At 44.8% G+C, this 21,003-nt stretch overlaps 1 protein-coding gene across 3 annotated transcripts in view; it reads left to right on the top strand.

The window, feature by feature from the left end:
• Positions 1–634: 634 nt before the first annotated feature.
• Positions 635–21,003, top strand: part of GGNBP2 (gametogenetin binding protein 2) — a 41,067-nt gene continuing 20,698 nt past the window's right edge. Inside the window, exons 1-5 of one of the 3 annotated variants that reach the window (XM_055132937.1) lie at positions 635–861; positions 1,466–1,682; positions 14,183–14,263; positions 15,979–16,232; positions 19,273–19,371. In XM_055132937.1, the coding sequence (XP_054988912.1) occupies positions 1,590–1,682; positions 14,183–14,263; positions 15,979–16,232; positions 19,273–19,371 (527 nt within the window). In that variant the 5' untranslated portion in view covers positions 635–861; positions 1,466–1,589. The remainder of the gene's footprint in view (positions 862–1,465; positions 1,683–14,182; positions 14,264–15,978; positions 16,233–19,272; positions 19,372–21,003) is intronic. The other 2 variants (XM_055132935.1, XM_055132936.1) reach the window with 2 other exon arrangements.

The following is a 21,003-nucleotide window of genomic DNA, read 5'->3' as shown; positions in this document are numbered from 1 at the left end:
CAGAAGGGCAGGGCCTTTGGCCGGTGTCAGTACTTTGCCCAAGGGAACCGGTGTCCAGCCTAAGTCTCGTGGTTAATATTAACCCGGGACAAGAAATTTCTCCGGCCTGTCTCTATAGTCTTCTTTTTTTTTTTTGCCTCCGGTGTAACATCGACACGAGTCCAAACCGGTCAGCACTTTCTGTCGGGTTCCCTGGGCGGGAGCTGCTCGCAGTTTGGGCAGCAGCAAAGCAACTGGTTCCCTCCCGAGAAACCGGGGTGTCGGGGAAGGCAGCGTCAAGGCTCCGGAAACCTCGTCCCGAGTCGGTCTCACCCCGCGGGAGCCTCGCCTTTCCCGTCTTTCCCTCCCACTCGCTCCAAGTCCTCACCCGCGCTCCCGGGGGCCCCGACTCTCAAGCCGGCTCCCACGCCCGCACGGCGGCGCCCCAAGCCCCGGCGCGCCTCGCCCTCGCTAGCGGCCCCATGTGGGCTTTACTCCAGGGGGGCCCCAGACGCGCGGGAAGGAGGGCACCGGGGGCCGGCGCCGGAGCGGGCGGGCCGGCCGGGCCGGGCCGGGCCGCCGGCCCCCGAGCCCCGAGCCCCCGGCGCCGCCAGTCTCGCGAGAGGAGGCGGGCCCCGCCGGGCGCGCTCGGCCCCTCCCTGCCCCACCCTCCCCACGTCCCCCGCCCTCCCTCCCCCACTCCCCGTGGCGCGAGCGGCTGACTTGAGCTGGGCCAGGAAACGGCATTCGGAGCCGCGCTCCCGCTCAGGCCGGCCCTGACGCGGGCCTCGTCAGCCGGTAACGGGGAGCAGAGCTGGGGGTCAGGGAGGCGGACCACGACAAACGGTGAAGGTCAGAACCGGGAGGCCTCCTCCAAGAAGGGTGAGAAGAGGGGTCTGGATCTTGCCCCTACCCCACCCCACCTCGCTTCACCCTGACCCCACCAACACCCCCCGCCCCAGGCGGACTGCAGAACCAAGGCGGGGTCGACCCCTCCCAGGGGCGGGGTCGTGCTGGGCAACTGAGCCCCGGAGACTGATGGGGCGGGGCACGCCCGGGAAGGGGGGGGTTGGAGAGCGGGTCAGCAGCCCGAGGGCCGTGGGGGTAAACCCCCCCGCATCCCCACCACTCCGCTTTGAGGCGGCGAGGAGTGGGCGCTGTGCAACCGAGGGCGGGGCCCCGGGGGGGGGTTCCCGGAGCCGGGACGCCGCGGGGCGGGCTGGGGAAGCCCCCCGGGCCGGCGGGTCCCTTCCGCCTCGCCTTTGGACCCGGAGTGGAGGCCGGAGGCGGTGGGGGTGGGGCGGGAGCGCGGCGCGAGGGGGCGGGTCCCGGCGCCGCCCGGCGCTGATTGGCCGCGCGCGTGTGGAATCGGGTGATGGGAAACGCCGCCCGGCGCAGCCTGCCCCGCCGGCGCGTCTCCCTCCCCCCGTGGCGAATGTGCGGCGCGGCGGCGGGTGCTTACGCTCGCGGGGTTTGGCTGTTGCAGGCAGGAGCAGGGAGGAGGCGGCGGCGGCGGCAGCAGCGGCGGCAGCAGCAGCAGCAGCGGCGGCGGCGGCGGCGGCGGCAGCTGGGAGGAGGTGGTGACGGTGGCAACGGCAGCGTCGGGGACGATGGCGCGACTGGTGGCGGTGTGCAGGGACGGGGAGGAGGAGTTCCCCTTCGAGCGGAGGCAGATCCCCCTCTACATAGACGACACCCTCACGGTGAGCGGGGCCGGGCCGGGCTCGCCGCTCCCCTGGCAGCTGTTTCCCCTCCTCCCCCCGCTCCCCCGGGCCGAGCGCTGCGCACTGGAGACAAGAGTGTGTTGCAACTCCGAGGCGAGGCCTGCTCCCCGGCAGGCCCCACAAACTCGCCTCTGCAGTGGGGCGCCCGGGAAGCTCCGCGGGCCCCGAGCCGGGCGCCTCCGCCCGCGGCTTGCTCCCTTCCCGGGCGCACCTTCCTGCCTCTCCACTCGGCCCTGCCCCGACGCCGCTCGGGCCCCGAGCGTGCGCCGCGGAGAGGGGTTGAAGGGCGCTGGGGCGTGTGGGACCTCTCCCTTCCCGAAACCACCTACCCTCGGGGAGGCTTAATTATCTGGAAATGTCGCAGCTGCACGGCTCCCTCGCTCCCTTTCCTCCCGGCTCGCCCGAGCCCTGGCGCAGCGCACGTAGTTAGCGAGGGCAGAAGGACACGCTCTCGCGCACAGTCAAGATGCCCCTGAAGTGGGTGGCTTTCATTGTAGCCTGTTAGCTGGTGGATGAAAACTCTTGAAAGTGACGTGCTTGCTATAGGCCATGACTCTTCAAAACGGGCTTGCTCGGCCGACTCTTTTATTTCACAGGGAGCCTTTCCGTCAACCCTCACCCCCACCCCCCCCACCCCCTTCCTTTGGAGGGAAGCAGAATTCGTGAATGTCTAAGAGGATCATAAGCGGCAGCTTGCTCCTCTGGAGTGTCAAGACCCAGAGCTGGCTGGCTTTGCATTCTATAGCGGGTGTCAGGTCGTGTGTGCAGGGACCTGGAGGAGTATCGCCGACTCTGCACGGTTTTGCTCTGCGATTTCCTTTAAAAGGAAATGGCAGAAATTTGAATTGAATCTGAACAGGAAATGAGTGCACTACTTGCCACTGTTTATTTAAATGAGTATCTTTTGGAATCTGAATTTTGTGACTGCTGAAGCTTTGGGCTATACGTGTATTTGCCTATTTTGAAAAGATGTATCTGAATCTACTGAATACTTTTTTTTTTTTTTTGGCTTTTCAAAGGCCGTTGAGGTGTTTTTTGTTTCTGAATTTTTATCGCAAATATTTACTTGTTTTTTTTCTCAAATTTTATGTAAAATGCAAGTCATTGTAGAACTGCCACTCTTACATGCCTTTCTGTGTGCCAGGTTTAATTAAGACTTGATTGAGTTGCAGTATTTTTAAAACGATTAGAAGAGCTACTGAATGACTTAATTTGTTGGAACTTTTTAAGTGAATATATCTATAATTACACAGTGTTTTTCTCCCCCCCCTTCCTGGATAAAGGTGGAATAATTTGACCCTAATAAAAGGCAAATAGATTTTCTGTCAGTGCCTTAGCATTAATTTTAAGCTTTTGTTCTGATTTCATTTTTTGCATTTGTGGAAAAACTGTGGACTTCTAAGTAATTTTCAAGAAATTAATGCAGAACAAATTAAATAATGCATTTCTCAGTTTGAAAACTTAGTTCATTTGCTGGTAATTTTTTATTTCCTTCCTCCACAAATGCTTTATGTCCCTTTCTACATAAACAACACTTCCATAGTATGGAGTTATTATCAGCCTTTTTAAGTTTATTGTTCCAGGATGTTTGAAAATAAAATCCTAAAGGGCTGGATATACAATTGCTATTGAGTGTACAATAGCAAAACATAGGAAAATTAACATAAATTTGAGCATTTACAAACTTCTAAAAGGCTGTTGATTCTCCCACATAACCCTTCTCTAATGTAATAGAGCTTTGAAGCATTTTCTCAGCACAGCGTAGTTCTTTTTGGGATGCCAGGGATCAAACCCAGAGCCTCATATATATACAGCAAGTGCTGTTCCCGAGCCACAACCTGGCCCCTCTTACACATAGCATCTTCAGATATCCAACTTGCAGGTGTTCTTATGCTCTGTACAGTAATTTTTTTTTTTTTTTTTTGCTTTTTGGGTCACACCTGGCAATGCACAGGGGTTACTCCTGGCTCTTCACTCAGGAATTACTACTGGTGGTGCTCAGGGGACCATATGGGATGCCGGGATTTGAACCCGGGTCAGCCTCGTGCAAGGCAAATGCCCTACCCGCTGTGCTATCGCTCCAGCCCCTGTACAGTGATCTTACAAAAGTTATATAGAGGGGCTAAAGAGATAGTGCAGTGGGTAAGTTGCTTTCCTTGTACGTTCCCAGTCTGGCTTCTATCCTCAGCATCCCTTACTCTACCCCTCCGTCTCATCCCTTCCCCCCAGCACTGCTGTCAGTAATTCCTGAGTGCAGAGCTTGGAGTCATCCCAGAGTATGGCTGGATGTCACCAAAAAAAGTTAGGTAGAAAAGATGTCATCTTGCATTGTGATTATTGTACTAATTTAATCTTAATTAAATTTAAACTTTTGGGATTTGGCTAAACCTGTTTTGAATTTTGCTTATGTTGATTTATGGATCAGTCAACCAAGTAAATATATCAAAATAGCTTCTTAATTTGGAAAAAGGTGTAATTTTTCTTTGCTCGGTGGATTATTACTTAGGGAATTAGCAGAATTTGGCTTTGTCTTGGAACCACTACAAAGTAATTGCTGGGTATTCAGTCAGATTTTTTTTTTTTTTTTTTTTTGCCACACTGGGCAGGTGCTCAGGGGTTATTCCTGGCTCTGTGCTCAGGGATCATTCCTGGCAGGCTTGGAAAACCATATGTGGTGCCAGGGATTGAACCTGGATAGGCTGTGTACATAGCAAGAGACCTACCCACTGGAGTTAGAATTCTAAGAATGAATCATGTTAAGAGAAATAAGTTTCTTTGAGAGTCTTTTTACCGAATAACTAAAAGGAAGAATACAGAACAAACACCTGTTGGAAGGGAAGATTCCTCTGGCAGAGGGTTTATGCTCTACATTGGTTCCATGATAGTTGAATGGCATCTGGCTGAAGTCAATATTTGATTTATTTCCAAAGTTTGTAGGTAAGGCATTGAGGAAACATAGTGTTAAGTTTGTTTCCAGTTAGCTTAGAAAATTGTTAGGTTCTAAATGGTTACAGTACTTGGAATCAGTTACAAATGTTTATCATTTTGATAACAAGGTGAAATTGTTGGACTTAGTTATAACGGGGATTTTAAATTGGATTTATAAAATGACATTTAGAGGCTTATGTATGAAGAAGTAGATACCTTTTATGTGTTATGTTGTATCCCTGTGTCCCTGTTTAAAACACTATTGGTAATTTAATAACTTTGAGTACTTGAGTCTAGTACTAAGGTAGGTATATTAGAGAAAATCCCCAACCAGTATACTGATGGCATGTTAGAAAGGTCATGTGACAGTCAGAATACTTTTAACTATTAATATAATTGTAAGATACCATATGAATGAAATACAGATTTTATTTTAGGACATTTTTGGAAAAATAATATAAAATAATATTTTTGTGTGCTGCTGGGACTCAAGTTCAAGTCTCATCCATGCAGGGCATGCACTTTATTACCATGTGGATCTGGGAATGAATCTGCTCCTCTCTCATGCTAAGCATTCTAGCCTTTGAGCTCACTAGTCTTTCTGCTTTGGGAGTTACACATCTTGGTGCTGGTAGGGGGCTGAACTTGGAAATCTTTTGTCCGTGGTGCTAGGGGCAACATGTAATGCTGGGTACTAACCTGAGCCTCCTAAAAAGTAATTTTTAAGAGAGTTTATTTGCAGGGCAGAAGGTGGTCTTAGGCCACCCTTGGGAGGGCTGCTTAGAGATCATTCCTGGTGGTTCTCAGGGGACTTTATACTAGGGATTGAATAAACCAGAGTTGGCCTTAAACGAGGCAAGCTCCTTAAAAAATGGCAAAGTGTGTTCTCTCTAAAACAGTCTTGAAAAATAACCCAAACAGTTATTTAATTTTGTTGTCCAGGCATCACAAAATTATTTTAAATATTTTAAAATATTAAAAATTTTAAAATATTAAGAATATAGCAGCATTTGATCTAATGTTGGTCATAGACACATAGATGCAGAATTGAGATATGTTAATACTCTCATATGACATGTCATATTTTCACTTGCTGGATGCAAGAGAATAGTATTGCTATGAAAAGAATAGTAATGTAAAATATATACTTCATGGCATAAATGTTTGCATTAAAAGTTTTTTCTGGGGGCTGGAGCGATAGCACAGCGGGTAGGGTGTTTGCCTTGCACGTAGCCAACCTGGGTTCGATTCCCAACATTCCATATGGTCCCCTGAGCACTGCCAGGGTAACTCCTGAGTGCAGAGCCAGGAGTAACCCCTGTGCATCACTGGGTGTGACCCAAAAAAGAAAAAAAAAAGGTTTTTTTTTGGTCACACCAGTAATGCTCAGGACTTACTCCTGGCTTTGTGCTAAAGAGTTTTTGGCAGTGTTTGGGGGACCGTATGTTGGGCTGGGAGTTGAAATAGGGTTTTCTACATGCTAGACAAGTTCTAACCCCCTATACTCTATCTGACCTTAAAATCAGTCCTTTGGAAATATAGTTAACTAGATTAAAGATAAGAACCCTTTAATAAAATTCCTCTCTCCTTCCTTTCTCTCTTTCTCTCTTTCTCTCTTTCTTTCTCTTTCTTTCTTTCTTTCTTTTTTTTTTTTTTTTTTTTTTGGTTTTTGGGTCACACCCAGCAATGCACAGGGGTTACTCCTGGCTCTGCACTCAGGAATCACTCCTGGCGGTGCTCAGGGGACCATATGGGATGCTGGGATTCAAACCCAGGTCGGCTGCATGCAAGGCAAACGCCCTACCTGTTGTGCTATCACTCCAGCCCCTCTTTCTTTCTTTCTTTCTTTCTTTCTTTCTTTCTTTCTTTCTTTCTTTCTTTCTTTCTTTCTTTCTTTCTTTCTTTCTTTCTTTCTTTCTTTCTTTCTTTCTTTTTCTTTCTTCCCCAGTGGTTCAGTGTTTATTCCTGACTATGCTCAGGGATCACTCCTGCTGGGCTTGGGAGCTATCTGGGGTGCTGAGGATTGAACTTGGGTTGGTCAATGCATAGCAAGTGTCCTGTCCATAGTATTATCTCCTATGCCCCCCCCCCCCAGTTTATTTTTTGTTGTTGTTGTTGTTTTTTTTTTTTTGACCACACACAAGTGATGCTCAGGGTGTACTCCTGGCTCTGTGCTCTTGGATCACTCCTTGCAGTGCTCAGGGAACCTTAATGGAGTGTCAGGGCTGTAACCCAGGTCGACTGAGTGCAAGGCAAAAGCTCTACCTGCTGTGGTGGGTAGGTACTCTATGGAAATTACAAAGTTACTCATTTGGTTTCAAGCATACAATGTTTCAATGTGAATTGCTTCACTAGTATCCACTTCCCTCCACCAGTGCGCCCCTCCCTCTCCCTCCATTTGTTTTCTATCTACCAAGTTTGCTTCTAGAAGAGGCATTTCTATTTTCATTTTTATATGTTTTTACACTGTAGTTTACAGTGCTGTTGCTAATAGGGTTTCCTACATAACACTTTACCACCTTTCAGCACCTCCTCCTCCTGGTTGAACACTTCTGTCTGCCATAGCTTTGCCCTCTCCCTGTCCTATCCCCCAGCCCCTCCAGTGGTATGTTCTCTACTGAATACCAGTTCTTACCTTTGTTTCCATTATCTTTGGGTATTCTTAACCACTTTTCTTTCAACTCTTGACTTAATATTTAGTTTTATCAAATGAGATGTTGCAAATACAAATAGAATAAAAAAGTAACACATTGGGAGTTCAGTGGACTGAGCTTATGCTCTGCATGTGGGCGCCATCACCCCCCCCCCCCCCAACCCCAAGCACAGAGGCAGTCCCCTTGCCCACAACAGCACCACCAGCTGTGCCTCCCCCCCAGGTTGCCAGTGAGTGACAAAAACAAATAGAAAAGTTAACACTGAAGTGTTAGTGTCTTTTTGGGATTTGGGGCCAAGGTGTGGAATAACCTTGACTTGAGAGTTGACTGCTAAGGGGTCCCCTTGGGGGACTGCTGCAGGACTGGGAGTGGAACCCAGGGCTGGAACTCACCTCCTGCATGCAATGTACACATTGCAGCCCTTTTTGGTTATCTCCATGACTTGACATATATGTGTGTGTGTGTGTGTATTTTTTTTAAGGGGAACATTGGGACACACACAGCTGTGTTTACTCTTGGTTCTGTGCTCAGGACTTAATCCTGGCAGGGATCAGGGACCATTATAATGTTGGTTTTCAATCTCTGAGTGGCTGTGTGCATGACACTCACCCTATCCACTATATTATAATCCCACTCCCAGTGATTTTAATTAATGTAAATGATATTGGCTAACTTGTGAAAATGCCCTGAAATGTTATTTGTGGTCAGAGAAACCCAAGACAGTATACTTTTAAGAGTGGAAGTAGACAGTGTATTCAGTAAACTTTATGAAGTGTAAAAACTACAGGACAGTGACTCACTCTATTTTTTAGGTGGTTACAGAAAGGTAGCCTCAACTTCAAGCCAAACACTAATGATTCCTCTTTGAAAATGCTCCTAAAATATTTTACATGACTGTATTCTAGGTAACCTAGACTTGGAGGAGGAAGTCCAGAAAGTGTTTTTAAAGAATGATGGTAAAATGATGCTGCAGTCCTCTTTGCTTTTCCGTTTTCCTTTATCTACCTTTTCTTGTCATCATTCACCATCAAAGAGTATATAATTATTGACCAGAAAATAACAAAGTTAAAAAAATACTGAAGTATTTTAAAGGTAGGGGTTGAGTATTGTAAGTAGATCTTCTAACTAGGTTAGTAGATAGTAAGTGAGAGGTAGTTTGGTTGTTGGTTTTGGTTTTCTTTCTTTCTTTCTTTTTCTTTTTCTTTTTTTTTTTTTTTTGCTTTTTGGCTTTTTGGGTCACACCTGATGACGTTCAGGGGTTATACCTGGCTCTGCACTCCTGGCTGAGCTCGGGAACCATACATGATGCTGGGGATTGAACCCAGGTCAGCCATATGCAAGGCAAATACTCTACTTGCTGTATTATTACTCCGGCCTATAAGTGAGAGAATTATCCAAGCATGGGGTCAGGGATTTGTATAGCATTTACCTACACACGACTGACCCACATTCGATCCGTCTTTACCATACATGGAACCGCTAAAAGTGATTCCCTAAGCATAAAGCCAGGAGTAAGTCCTGAGCACTGCTTCTCTTGCCAAAAATAAACCAAACTGAAACAGCACCCAAAAGACATATTGTAGTAGATCTGATCTTGGCGTATTTATTAGGTAAAATTGAAATCTGTGTCCAGAGAAATAGTAAAGGGGTTATTAAGGTGTTTGCCTTGTATATGGCCAATTCTATTATGATTATTGGCATCATATGGTTCCTGAACACTGCCATGTGTGGCCCTCTTGTCCCCTTGAACATCAAGGGGCCCATGTCATCTGTAGACCGCAGGGCCTGAGAAACACTGCATCTTTGGACCCTTGCACTGAACTATCAGCCTGGTTGGAATCTCTTGGAAGACTCACCGGTCTTCAGAGTAAGGTTTGTGAGATACCCCCTTCCCCCAAAGAAATGATCTGGTAAGAGGGCTGGAGTGCTAGCACAGCGGGTAGGGCATTTGCCTTGCACACAGCTGACCTAGGCCCTGAGCACCGCCAGGAATAATTCCTGAGTGCAGAGTTAGAAGTAACCCCTGTGCATCGCTGGGTGTAATCCAAAAAAGCAAAAAAAAAAAAAAATCTGGTGAGTTTTTAAAAATAGTATCATTATTAAATTTTAAACCCTGTTCCTTAGTGCCTTTTGTGAGGGGAGAGGGTGTGTTTAGGCCACACCTGGTGGTCCTCAGGGCTTACTCTTGATTCTATGCTCGGAGATCACTCCAGGTGGTGCTCAAGGGACCATAAGCAGTGCCAGGGATTGAACCTGGAATGATTGTGTGCAGGCAAGCGTCATAGTCCCTCCTACTTCCTGTATTTAGGACTTAAAAAGGGAATTCTAGGGTCTGGAGAGATAGCAAGATAGCAGAGTAAGGGAACATGCATTATGTGTTCCTGACTCAGTTTCATCTTTGGTACTTCATGGAACCCTGAGCTCACGTGGCCCTGGTTGCTTTCAAGCATGGCCTGGGTTATCCTGGTCTTCCTCGGAACCTCGGGGTCTTAGTAGCACTGCAGCCCTGGTCCCTTGGCCCAGTTGACTGAGTACTGCTACATGTAGGTTCTCTTGTCCCTAACCCTTCCAATGAACAGCATTTCTGAAGCAGGTGTTACTAGATTTTGTACATATATTAAAAGGTCAATTTGTAGACCTCAAGATAAGCATTCTTTGATTTCTACTTTATAAAAACAAAATACTGGATTGGAGCAATAACACAGCGAGTAGGGCGTTTGCCTTGCATGTGGCCGACCCGGGTTTGATTCTTCCATCCCTGTTGGAGAGCCCAGCAAGCTTCTGAGAGTATCCACCCACACGGCAGAGACTGGCAAGCTACCCCTGGCATATTCGATATGCCAAAAACAGTAACAAGTCTCACAATGGAGACGTTACTGGTGCCCGCTCGAGCAAATCGATGAACAATGGGAGGACAGTGTTACAGTGCATAATAGCTTAATATTTGTATACCGTCAGAACTTGTGATTTTTGCCTATTAGCCACGCTAGTTTAAACTTTTTTTAAATTTTATTTTGATGTTTGGGACATACCTGGCAGTACTCAGGATTTGTTCCTTGCTCGCAGGGATCATTCCTGGCAGTGCTTGGGGACTAAGTATTGTGCTGGGAGGCAAACCCTGCTCAGATGTATGCACCTTACCTACTGTACTTTATCTTTAGCCCCTTGGAATGTTTTTTTTTTTAATTGATTGCTTCTGGGACTGGAGACATAGTACAGAGGTTAAGGTGCTTGCCTTGTATCCTGCTGACCCAAGTTTGAATCCTCAGTAGCACATATGGTCTTCAGAGCACTGTCAGGAGTGATCCTGAGTGCAGAACCCAGGAGTAATCTCTGAGCATTACAAGGGTGACACCTCCTATCCCCCCGACCCCAAACAGATGCAAAATGTGGCCAGAGTGCAGTAAGATACAGTGCAGTAAGAATACTTGCCTTTCATGCTGCCAACTCATGTTCCGTCCTTGGCACCACATACGGTCCCCCAAGCCTGCCAGGAGTAATTCCTGAGCAGTCAGGAGTAAGCCCCTAGCACTGCTGGGTGTGTCCCCAAGCTCAAAATAGATAAAAATTAAACTCCAAAGAAATTTAACTATTAAGTCATTAATTAGGAAGGTACAGGACAAGGAACCGAAAAGATAGTACAGGGGTTAAAACGTTCGCCTTGCACGTGGCCAAGTACCACATATGGTCCCTCCCACCCCCAGCACTGCTCAGGAGTCATCCAAGAGTACAGATCCAGAAGAGTAAGCCCAGAGTACCCCGAGGTGTTACTAATACAGCCGCTCTCTAAGATACCTAGAGAATTTGAACATCAAAGCTATCAATTTTGGGGGGTCGGAAAGATAGTCCAGTGGGTAGGGCATTTGTCTTGTACTTGGCTGAACCTGGGTTCAATCCCTGGCAGCCTGGTCCCCCATCAATGCATGGTCCCCCAGCACCTACCCAGGAGTAATTTACCCAGGAGTAATCCCTGAGAACAGAGCTAGGAGTAATCCCTGAGCAGTGCTGGGTGGGAGTTACTAAAGTGGCCTTGTAGGTGGTAACTCAGGTTCAATCCACAGTACCCAGATGGTCCTTTGAGCTCCGCTGGGAGTAATCCTTGGGCACAAAGCCAGGTGACCTTAAAACCAAAAAGTAATATATATATGGAGGGTCTAAATAATTGTATTTTTTATTTCTTTCTGTCATCTTTACCATTTCTTTTACGTTATTAAAGGAGGTTAAAGGCCAGTTAAAACTTGTTAATTTGGAGGGGGGATGTTTAGTGGTTATTTCTGGTCAATTTTAATTGGTATTGGTAAAATTAGTATGCTGTAGTACTGATAGAAGTACCTATCATAGTGAAACAAAGATAAGATTTTTTTGTTTGTTTGGGAGGGTCTTAACTCCTGTTTGGTTCTATCTAGTGACGTCAGGGTCACTCCTGGCAGACTTTGTGTCATGGAACCAGGTCCCCTTGCCTGCGAAGCATGTGCTCAGCCCCTTGAGCTATCTTTTCAGCGTTCCACTGTCATTATTATTGCTGTTAACCACTAAAAGGAAGATGGAATATGAAATTCAAAAAAACTAGAGGGAAAATAAATGTGAAAATTAGATAATGGATCTTTGAAACTGTGGAAGCATGTCTCTAAACTTGGTATCATGAATGCATATAGTATTAAAAACAAGGATTGTGAACTGTTCCCCATACTAAATTGTGTATGTTCAATATAATACATTTGGAATGATATAATAGATAAAGAAAAACTGGGCCAGAGTGATAGTATACTGTGGATAGGGTGCTTGCTTGCATGTGACCAACCTGACTTCGATCCCTAGCACATCATATGGTCCCCCAAGCCTCATCAGGAGAGCAGGAGTAATACCTGAGTGTAGAACCGGGAGTAAGCCCTGAACACTGTTGGGTGTAGCCCCAAAACCAAAGAAAAGAAAAAACTAATCCTCTATCACCTAGAGATAATAACATCTAATTTATGGGGAGGGGTTTGTTTATTTTTTTGGTCACACCCAGCTGTGCTCAGGGCTTACTCCTGGTTCTGCATTCAGGAACCACTCATGACTATCTGGGGTGCAAGGAACTCGGGTTGACTGCATGTAAGTCAAGTGCCCTGTCAGCTGTACTATCTTTCCAGCCCCTAGTAAACTTGTGTTTTAAGCTGCTCAATTCTAAGATGAAGGTAATGAACGGTCACCTTCATTAAAGAAGCAGTTTACTGGATGAAGGTTGATTTCTTTTTATGATACATTAATCTGACTGGAGTATTTTGTTTATTGTTTGCCTCATGTAGGTCTCTTTATGCTGTGTTCACTCTGTGTAGGAGTGTAGGGTCCTTGTAATCTGGAAATAGAAGTTTGTCCTAGCACAGTGTGTTTGAAACCTGTTAACAGTGTTCTAATTAAGATACAAATGTGTTACATTTTATATATACATAAGATAAAGCTGCATTTCACTGTTTTGGAAACATACTCTCTTTTTACATTTGATCATTTCTGAAATTGGGATTCTTCCACTTGGTGACTTTTTTGAGGTGCAGGGGCATTTTGAGTTTTGGGGCCACACCCAGTGATGCTTAGTGCTACTCCTGGCTGTGCACTTAGAACTTACAGCTGGCAGTGCTCGGGGGACCATATGGAATGGCCAGCTGCATGCAAGGCAAAAGCTCCCCCACCCCTCCCAGCACGCTGGGTGACCAAATGAGGTCCTGCCCTCATCTGGTGACTTTTTGCAGTTGTAGCTCTTCCCTGGTTATACATATTTTGCAATCAGTAGTGTCACAGATTAGTGAAATGTGTTATTATACCCTCTTATTTCACACTTGAAACGTCCTTAAGCCCTTAAGCTTCATATTCCTTTTCCTCTCACGATGAATTTTGGTAATTTAATAAATATTTTCGTTTATCCAGTTTGTTAATAATTAGGGCAAGTAATTACTGTCTGAGTACCTCACATAGTGCAGTGCTGAGTACCTTACATAAGTGCAGTGCTGAGATTTGAACTAATGTGTGCTTAACTTCTGCCTTCAGTTCTTTTTCATCTTTTTAAAAACTTGTATAACTTGGATTAAAAAAAAAAAAATGGGGGCATCCAGAACGGATGACTGGTTGAGGAAACTTTGGTACATCTATACAATGGAATACTATGCAGCTGTTAGAAAAAAGGAGGTCAAGAATTTTGTAGTTAAGTGGATGGGCATGAAAAGTTTCATGCTGAGTGAAATGAGTCAGAAAGAGAGAGACAGACATAGAAAGATTGCACTCATCTATGGTATTTAGAATAACAGAGTGGGAGACTAACACCCAAGAACTGTAGAAATAAGTACCAGGAGGTTGACTCCATGGCTTCGAGGCTGCCCTCACGTTCCGGGGAAAGGTCAACACAGAGAATCGATCACCAACTACATTGTAGTCGAAGGCCATGTGGGGGAAGGGAGTTGCGGGCTGAATGAGGGCTAGAGACTGAGCACAGCGGCCACTCAACACCTTTATTGCAAACCACAACAGCTAATTAGAGAGAGAAAACAGAAGGGAATGCCTTGCCACAGTGGCAGGGTGGGGTGGGGGGGAGATGGGATTGGGGAGGGTGGGAGGGACACTGGGTTTACAGGTGGTGGAGAATGGGCACTGGTGAAGGGAGGGGTTCCCAAACTTTGTATGAGGGAAGTATAAGCACAAAAGTGTATAAATCTGTAACTGTACCCTCACGGTGATTCTCTAATTAAAAATAAATAAAAAAAAAAAAAAAAAAATGGGGGCATGCAGAGAATGGGGTGAAGTAGGGGGGCAAATCTGGCTTTTTTTGTAATCTATTTCTGTTGTAGGAGTTTATAAAATAGGCTGTTTTGTGTGTTCAAATAAGATAAAATAATTGACTTTTTGAGTATTCTTTTGCATATTTAGATGGTGATGGAATTTCCTGACAATGTGTTAAATCTCGATGGGCATCAAAATAATGGTTCACAGCTAAAGCAGTTCATTCAGGTAATAGTCTTAGAAATTAATGTTTTAAATGGTGTCTGTGTCTGTGTGTCTATGTTTTAAACAATAATGGAAAATTTAACATATTACTCATGCAATGAATAATGGATTTATTTTTGTTTTGTTTTGTTTTTATGCTTTTGGGTCACACCCGGCAATGCTCAGGGGTTACTCCTGGCTCGTGCACTCAGGAATTACCTCTGGTGGTGCTCGGGGGGACCATATGGGATGCTGGGAATCAAACCTGGGTCGGCTGCGTGCAAGGCAAACGCACTACCCGCTGTGCTATCGCTCCAGCCCCTTGATTTATTTTTGTTTTACATAAAGCTCTCAAGGTCTTTTCATTGAAATTGCTTCCTTTTACTTTTGCTGGAGTGAATATATTTTCTGTACCTGTCAGATTAAAAGGTGATAGCATTGTGTTTTTGCATGTCCATAAACTTCACTCCATCAGGCCATCTTTTCATCTTTTTGGAGAGAGAGGTCATATGTACAATTTTGTTTTGCTTTATTTTTGTCACAGCCAACAGTGCTCAGGGAGCACACCAGGGGACCATATGGTATGCCAGGGATGGAATCCGGGTTTGCCGTGTACAAAGCAAGCAGCTTACCTGCTGTACTATCTCGCCAACCCCTATATGTACAGTGTTTCATTCAAAACTTGTTGGTTTTCTGTAGTAGTTTTTCAAGTAAAATTAGATACTGTGAACTTTTATTCCTAAGTAATACAATACTTTAGTAGTCAGGTGATGGATGATAAATTGAAGGTAATGGATGATAAATTGTTACTTAGATCCTGCATCTACTTTTGAAGAAAAGTTAAAAGGTTACTATTAGGAGTGATAGTACAGCAGGTAGGTCATACGTGGCCAACTCTTTCAGTCCCCAGCATCCCATTTGGTCCCCTAGCACTGCCAGGAGTAATCTTTGAGCATTGCTGGATGTGATTTCCCGCCCCCTCCCCAAGAAAAACAAAAGGAAAAAGGAAGAGAGAGACAGAGACAGAGAGAGAGAGAAAATCCTTCTTGGGAAGTAAATTTTTCATCTTTTTATTTTCAAGTTGGAACTCTTACTTTGTAGTGTTATCTATGTCAAGTCTACGTAGAAGTTTCTTGTTAGAGTTTTGCCCATTTCTCTTCAGTTGTTTCTAAGTTATTTTTCTGCCTGTCATCACAGATAATATTATTACCAGCGTTAGTTACTACAGGTTCCTTCATAGGTAAGATAGGCCTTGTTGTCTCCCACTAATTCATAATACACCTGTCCATACCTCTAGGTTGAGAATTGCAGCTTTACATGATCACCATCCTAACTTCTGTAACTAAACATATATTGTGTTGTTTAAAAGTTGAGAAAAAACACGGTAAAGCTGCATTGTGTCTTCCTCTTTTGTCTATTTTTAATAATTTCTATTTTAAGTGAGAATACTAAGTTTAATACCACTGACCAGGCACTAAATATCTGGGTTCAGGGTTTTTTAATATGCTGGGCACATATAAAGCCCTGACATCCTAAGCAGAGTTTTTTATATCCTAGATTTTGGAACATGGAGTTTTGGGAGCGAAATCAGTACACCATGGACAAGGCTGCCTCAGTTGCAGATAGAGCTGTTATGCCCGACCCAGATTGTACTTAATGTGCAAGGATAGGAACAGGAGAAATGCCGAGAATGAATTTATGTCTTTTGTAAGGACTTGTTATTTTCCTTTTTCTCTCAGAGACACAGTATGCTTAAACAGCAAGATCTAAGTATCGCCATGGTGGTGACATCACGTGAAGTCTTGAGTGCACTTTCTCAGCTCGTCCCATGCGTTGGTTGTCGTCGCAGTGTAGAACGCCTCTTTTCCCAGCTTGTAGAGTCTGGAAATCCAGCCCTTGAACCCCTGACAGTAGGGCCCAAGGGAGTCCTATCTGTAACTCGAAGCTGCATGACTGATGCAAAGAAACTTTATACGCTATTTTATGTACATGGGTAAGTATAATAACTTTTTAGGGGGGAAATGGGTCTTGAGTTCACTTTTGAGGTTTGTTTTGGACCTCACCTGGCACTGCTTGGGCTGCTACTCCCCGACTATGTGCTGGAGGTAGGTTGAACCTAGCAGCATTCATGAACTTAGAACCTGGAACATGTGTGTGAGCTCTGAGCTATCTCCCTGCCTTGGTAATTGTCATTTTAAATATTTGTTTTCATTTTGGGGTCACACCCAGTGGCATTTAGGATTAGCCTGCTAGAGCTCTGGGCTCACTCTTGGCAGGCCTGTGTGGGCAGGGACCTTGTGGTCTAGGGATTGAACCAGGCCTCTCAGATGCAAGCCATGTGCTCCAGCCCATTGAGCTTGCTCTCTGGTTCTCTGTTAAATTTTTTTCTTGGTGACAGTAGCAGTGTTGTGCTCCCCCACCCCTACCCCCGTTCCATATTTGGCCACTTTGAATCTGGAATGAGTCTAATTCAAACTTACTGAGTAATTGTTATGTGCTGTTGACTTACAGTTTCTGCTCTTCTAGAGAGGCAGGCACTAAGCAAATAAGATTTTTCAGGTATGGTAAGTTAGAGGAAAAACTAGTAATGAGTATGGTTAGGTAGAACTTGTATGGAGGGTAGTCTAGGGATGGGGTGGAGTAGGGACTGGGGATTCGGGCCATACTTGGCTGTGTTCTGCTTACTCCTGGCTCTCTGCTTAGCATATATGGTCCCCATTCACTCCTGGTGCTGCTGGGGGACCATATGTGGTGCCGGGGGTTAAACCCAGGTAAGGGTGCATGCAGGGCAAGCTCTGTCTCACTGTACTATCTCTCCAGCCACTTTTCTATGACAGGGTTGGGTGGGAGGGGGTGATTTGGGTGGCCAGTGCCCAGGATTTGAACCTATGCAGCTTACTCTCAAATTTCTACATCTCTGACTGGCCAAGGTAGGTTTTTTATTTGTTTATTTTGATTTGGGGCTGAGAGGCCACTCCCATCTCGACCCTCAGTAAACACTCCTGGTAGTGTTAGGTGCTGGGGACCATGTGGGATGCTGGGGATCAAACTTGGGCTTGCAAGGCAGGTGTCCTACCCACTGTACTATTTCTCCAGCCCCTACGTGGGTTTGTTTATTTACTTTGTTAGTTGGGAAGATTCCATCGTGTATTATTTGATAGCGGTATCCTTTATTTGTCTTGAAGTTTGGCTTTGACAAGCTAGTTAGTAATCCTTGTCAGTGATGATGGTGACCAGTTTGGTGACCACAAAAATAATGAAAAATGATTGGGTCCTGGATATATTTTGAGGATCAGGGATGTACTCATCAATAGAGCACAATACCTCAAATGTATGAGGCACCTCTGGGTTTGATTTCTAGAAATCAAATCAACTACAAATAAATTTTATAACCTGGATGTATTTGAGGAATGAACCAATAGCAATTTTAGGTCAGTCGCAAATAGAGGGATGGATTTCAGGTCTAATGAATTAGAAAGGGGATTGGAGAGATGTGAGCCACCCCTGGTCTGTCGCTGGCACCATATATGGGTCCCGTCTTCCCCAGCTTTGCCAGGAGTGATCGGAGAGCCAGGAGTAAGGTCAGCACTGGGTGTGGCCCAAGCCTTCCCGCCCACCTACCACTGTCCTCCCCTCCACCAAAAAAGACAGGTGGTTTACTTTGGGTTTTGGTGGGGGTGTAGGGAATACCACCTTATCAGTAGGGACTATTCTTTGCTCAGTAGTGACCCCTGATGGTGGTCAGGGCACCATAGCTGCTGCCAGGGCTTGAACCCAGGTTGGCCACATGCAAGATAAACACTTTACCCTCTGTACCTGAGACTCAGTGTGTATATGAACCAAGGGAGTTTTTTATTAAAACTTAGAAAGATGTGAGGAGAGACAAAACAGAAATACATGTTTGAGAGAGAACACAGGCTTCTCCAGAACGGAAGTAAGTAAGCAAGCAAGCGAGGTTCATGTTCAAGGGAGAACATGGGCTTGAAGTGCAGGCTGAGAAAGAAATGATTTGATCCATTAAAAGTTAGATGGACACTTTACTGATTGGATTATAGTTACATACAGAGTGGTGATACATATTTGTGCAAAAGTTGTATTGGTGGCTTCTGATTAAGGAGTATTTAATATTTGGATAAGGGAAGGTACTGCGGGATTAGGCATTAGTTATAAAATACTTGAATATTATTATTATTATTATTATTATTATTTTTGCTTTTTGGGTCACACCCAGCGATGCACTGGGGTTAGTCCTGGCTCTGCACTCAGGAATTACTCCTCGCGGTGCTCAGGGGACCATATGGGATGCTGGGAATCGAACTCGGTTCGGCCACATGCAAGGCAAATGCCCTACCCGATGTGCTATCGCTCCAGCCCTTTGAATATTATTATTATTATTATTATTATTATTATTATTATTATTTTCTTTTTGCTTTTTGGGTCACACCCGCGATACTCAGGGCTGACTCCTGGCTTTGCACTCAGGAATCACTCCTGGCATTGCTCTGGGAACCATATGGGGTGCTGGGAATTGAACCTGGGTCGGTCGCGTGCAAGGCAAACGTCCTACCCGCTGTGCTATCACTCCAGCCCCGAATATTATTTTCAAGGAGCATGGAGGCATAGAGTGATCCTTGAGATCTGAGTGAAAGAATACATTTAAGAAAGTTGCTTTCTTTCAGTTTTTTTTTCCCCTTGTATTGGGATTGAAGTTGGGTGTCAAATTTGCAAGTTTTTCAACATTTTGGCAATTAGAAATGAAATGGGAAGACAAATAGATTTTGGGATTAGAATTTGATGAGAGAACTAAAGAGATAGGACAGGGGTAGAAGCCTCCTTGCATGGGCCAACCCCCAGTTACATTCTTGCACGACAGATGGTCCCCTGAGCATCCTGGATATGTACGGGAAAAGAATTTGACAAAAAATACTCGAAGGGTTGCATTTGTAACTGAGTTAGGTATTTACTGTCTAACTAAACAAGTAGTAAATAGACATTTAAAAAAAATCAATGGCTTATTTTTACTTATTTTTTAGGTCCAAACTAAATGATATGATAGATGCTATTCCAAAAAGTAAAAAGAACAAGAGATGTCAGTTGCACTCCTTAGATACACACAAACCAAAACCTCTGGGGTAAGTATAATTGAATACTGAGACCCTTTGTCATTGTTAAGGTTGTAAGAGTTGATCATATTTAGTAAAAAGAAAAAATAGATTGCTAGTTTTGTTGCATCAATAGGCTATACTGTAACATAGGTCAAAATAAATGTTTCTGGTTTAATAGGCCTTTTTGCATTGAAACTAGAGTCTGTAGGTTTGATTTTTAAAGAAAATTTTTTTTTCTTTCCCTCATATATGTTTAAGAGGAAGGAACTTTATATCTTTGGAGATTTATGTAGCCAGTATTGTTTTTAGAATACTATGTCATGCAGTAATCATAAAGACTTTTTTTCTGTCTTTCCCTTGATTTTTCCCTAATAATTTATCAAAGAACTAAACAAAAAGATCCATGCATTAGTTATAGCAATGTGTATTTCTACAGCCAGCATTCAGTTTTCTTTTTAAGTCGGTTCAATAATACCTACAGTATCTTTTTGCCCCCTTAAGGCACAGTGTCACAGTTCCTTACTACAAAATTGCTAGGGTTGGGGCCATAAACTAAATGATAGAATTTGAGGGAGTTTCAAATATGTGACTTGTTTTGCTGAGAATGACATGTAAAATTGTACTTCTGAATTATTTTAAAAAAAAAGTATACCTTATTAGAAGTCTGACACTATTTCCTGAAAAAAAAAACAAAAACTTGTATGATCAGGTGGTGGTATATTAATAATAGCTGGGTTTCTTCACCCAAACTCAGGAACAATTAAAATTTATTATCAAAATTGTCAAAAACATTGAAAAGTAGGTTGAACTCTATGTGCTGTGAATTTATTATACAAACATGCAAAAAATAGAACTAGATTATATATACTATGAATTTAGTATGCATGAACACACATGCATGCACACCCCCACACACATATATACACACGCATACAGCCTTCATCCAGATTCTGTTGTTGCCATATTTTTGTTTTAAGTGCCATACCTGGTGGTACTCAGTGCTTACTCCTGGCACTGAGCTCAGGATCACTCTTAGGGTGCTTGGGGTCCAGATAGGGGTACTGGGGCCAGAGCGATAGCACAGCGAGTAGGGCGTTTGCCTTGCACTTGGCCAACCTGGGTTCGATCCCCGGCACCCCAAGCACTGCCAGGAGCAATTCCTGAGTGCAAAGTGAGGAGTAACCCCTGAGCATCGCTGGGTGTGAGCCAGAAAGCAAAAAAAAAAAAGGATAGGGGTGCTGGGAATCAAATTGGGGTTGGCTATGTGTAAGGCAAAAGCCCTGCCTGCTGTACTGCCTCTCCAGTCCAGTGGTTTTTTCCTTTCTTCCTTTGCAGAAGTATGTATTTGTTTTTTTGTCCCTATCCAGCCAGCAGTTCTCCTGACTCTGCTCAGGGGAAGGGACCGTATGTGGTGTTTGGGATTGAACCAGGGCCAGCCATATGCAAGGCAGGTGCCAACTCCCTGAACTACATCTCTCTAGCCCTGAAGTATTTTGAAGCAAGTCTCAGACATGTTATTTTATACCCGAGTAGTTTCTTTAACTCTGATTTTTTTTCTTCCCTTTTTGGGTCACACCTGACGATGCACAGGGGTTATTCCTGGCTCTGCACTCAGGAATTACTCCTGGCGGTGCTCAGGGGACAGATGGGGTGCTGGGA

This window comes from Sorex araneus, chromosome 3 (assembly GCF_027595985.1).
Source record: "Sorex araneus isolate mSorAra2 chromosome 3, mSorAra2.pri, whole genome shotgun sequence".
Classification (NCBI taxonomy): Eukaryota; Metazoa; Chordata; class Mammalia; order Eulipotyphla; family Soricidae; genus Sorex; species Sorex araneus.
This window is presented reverse-complemented; position numbering and strand designations above follow the sequence as displayed.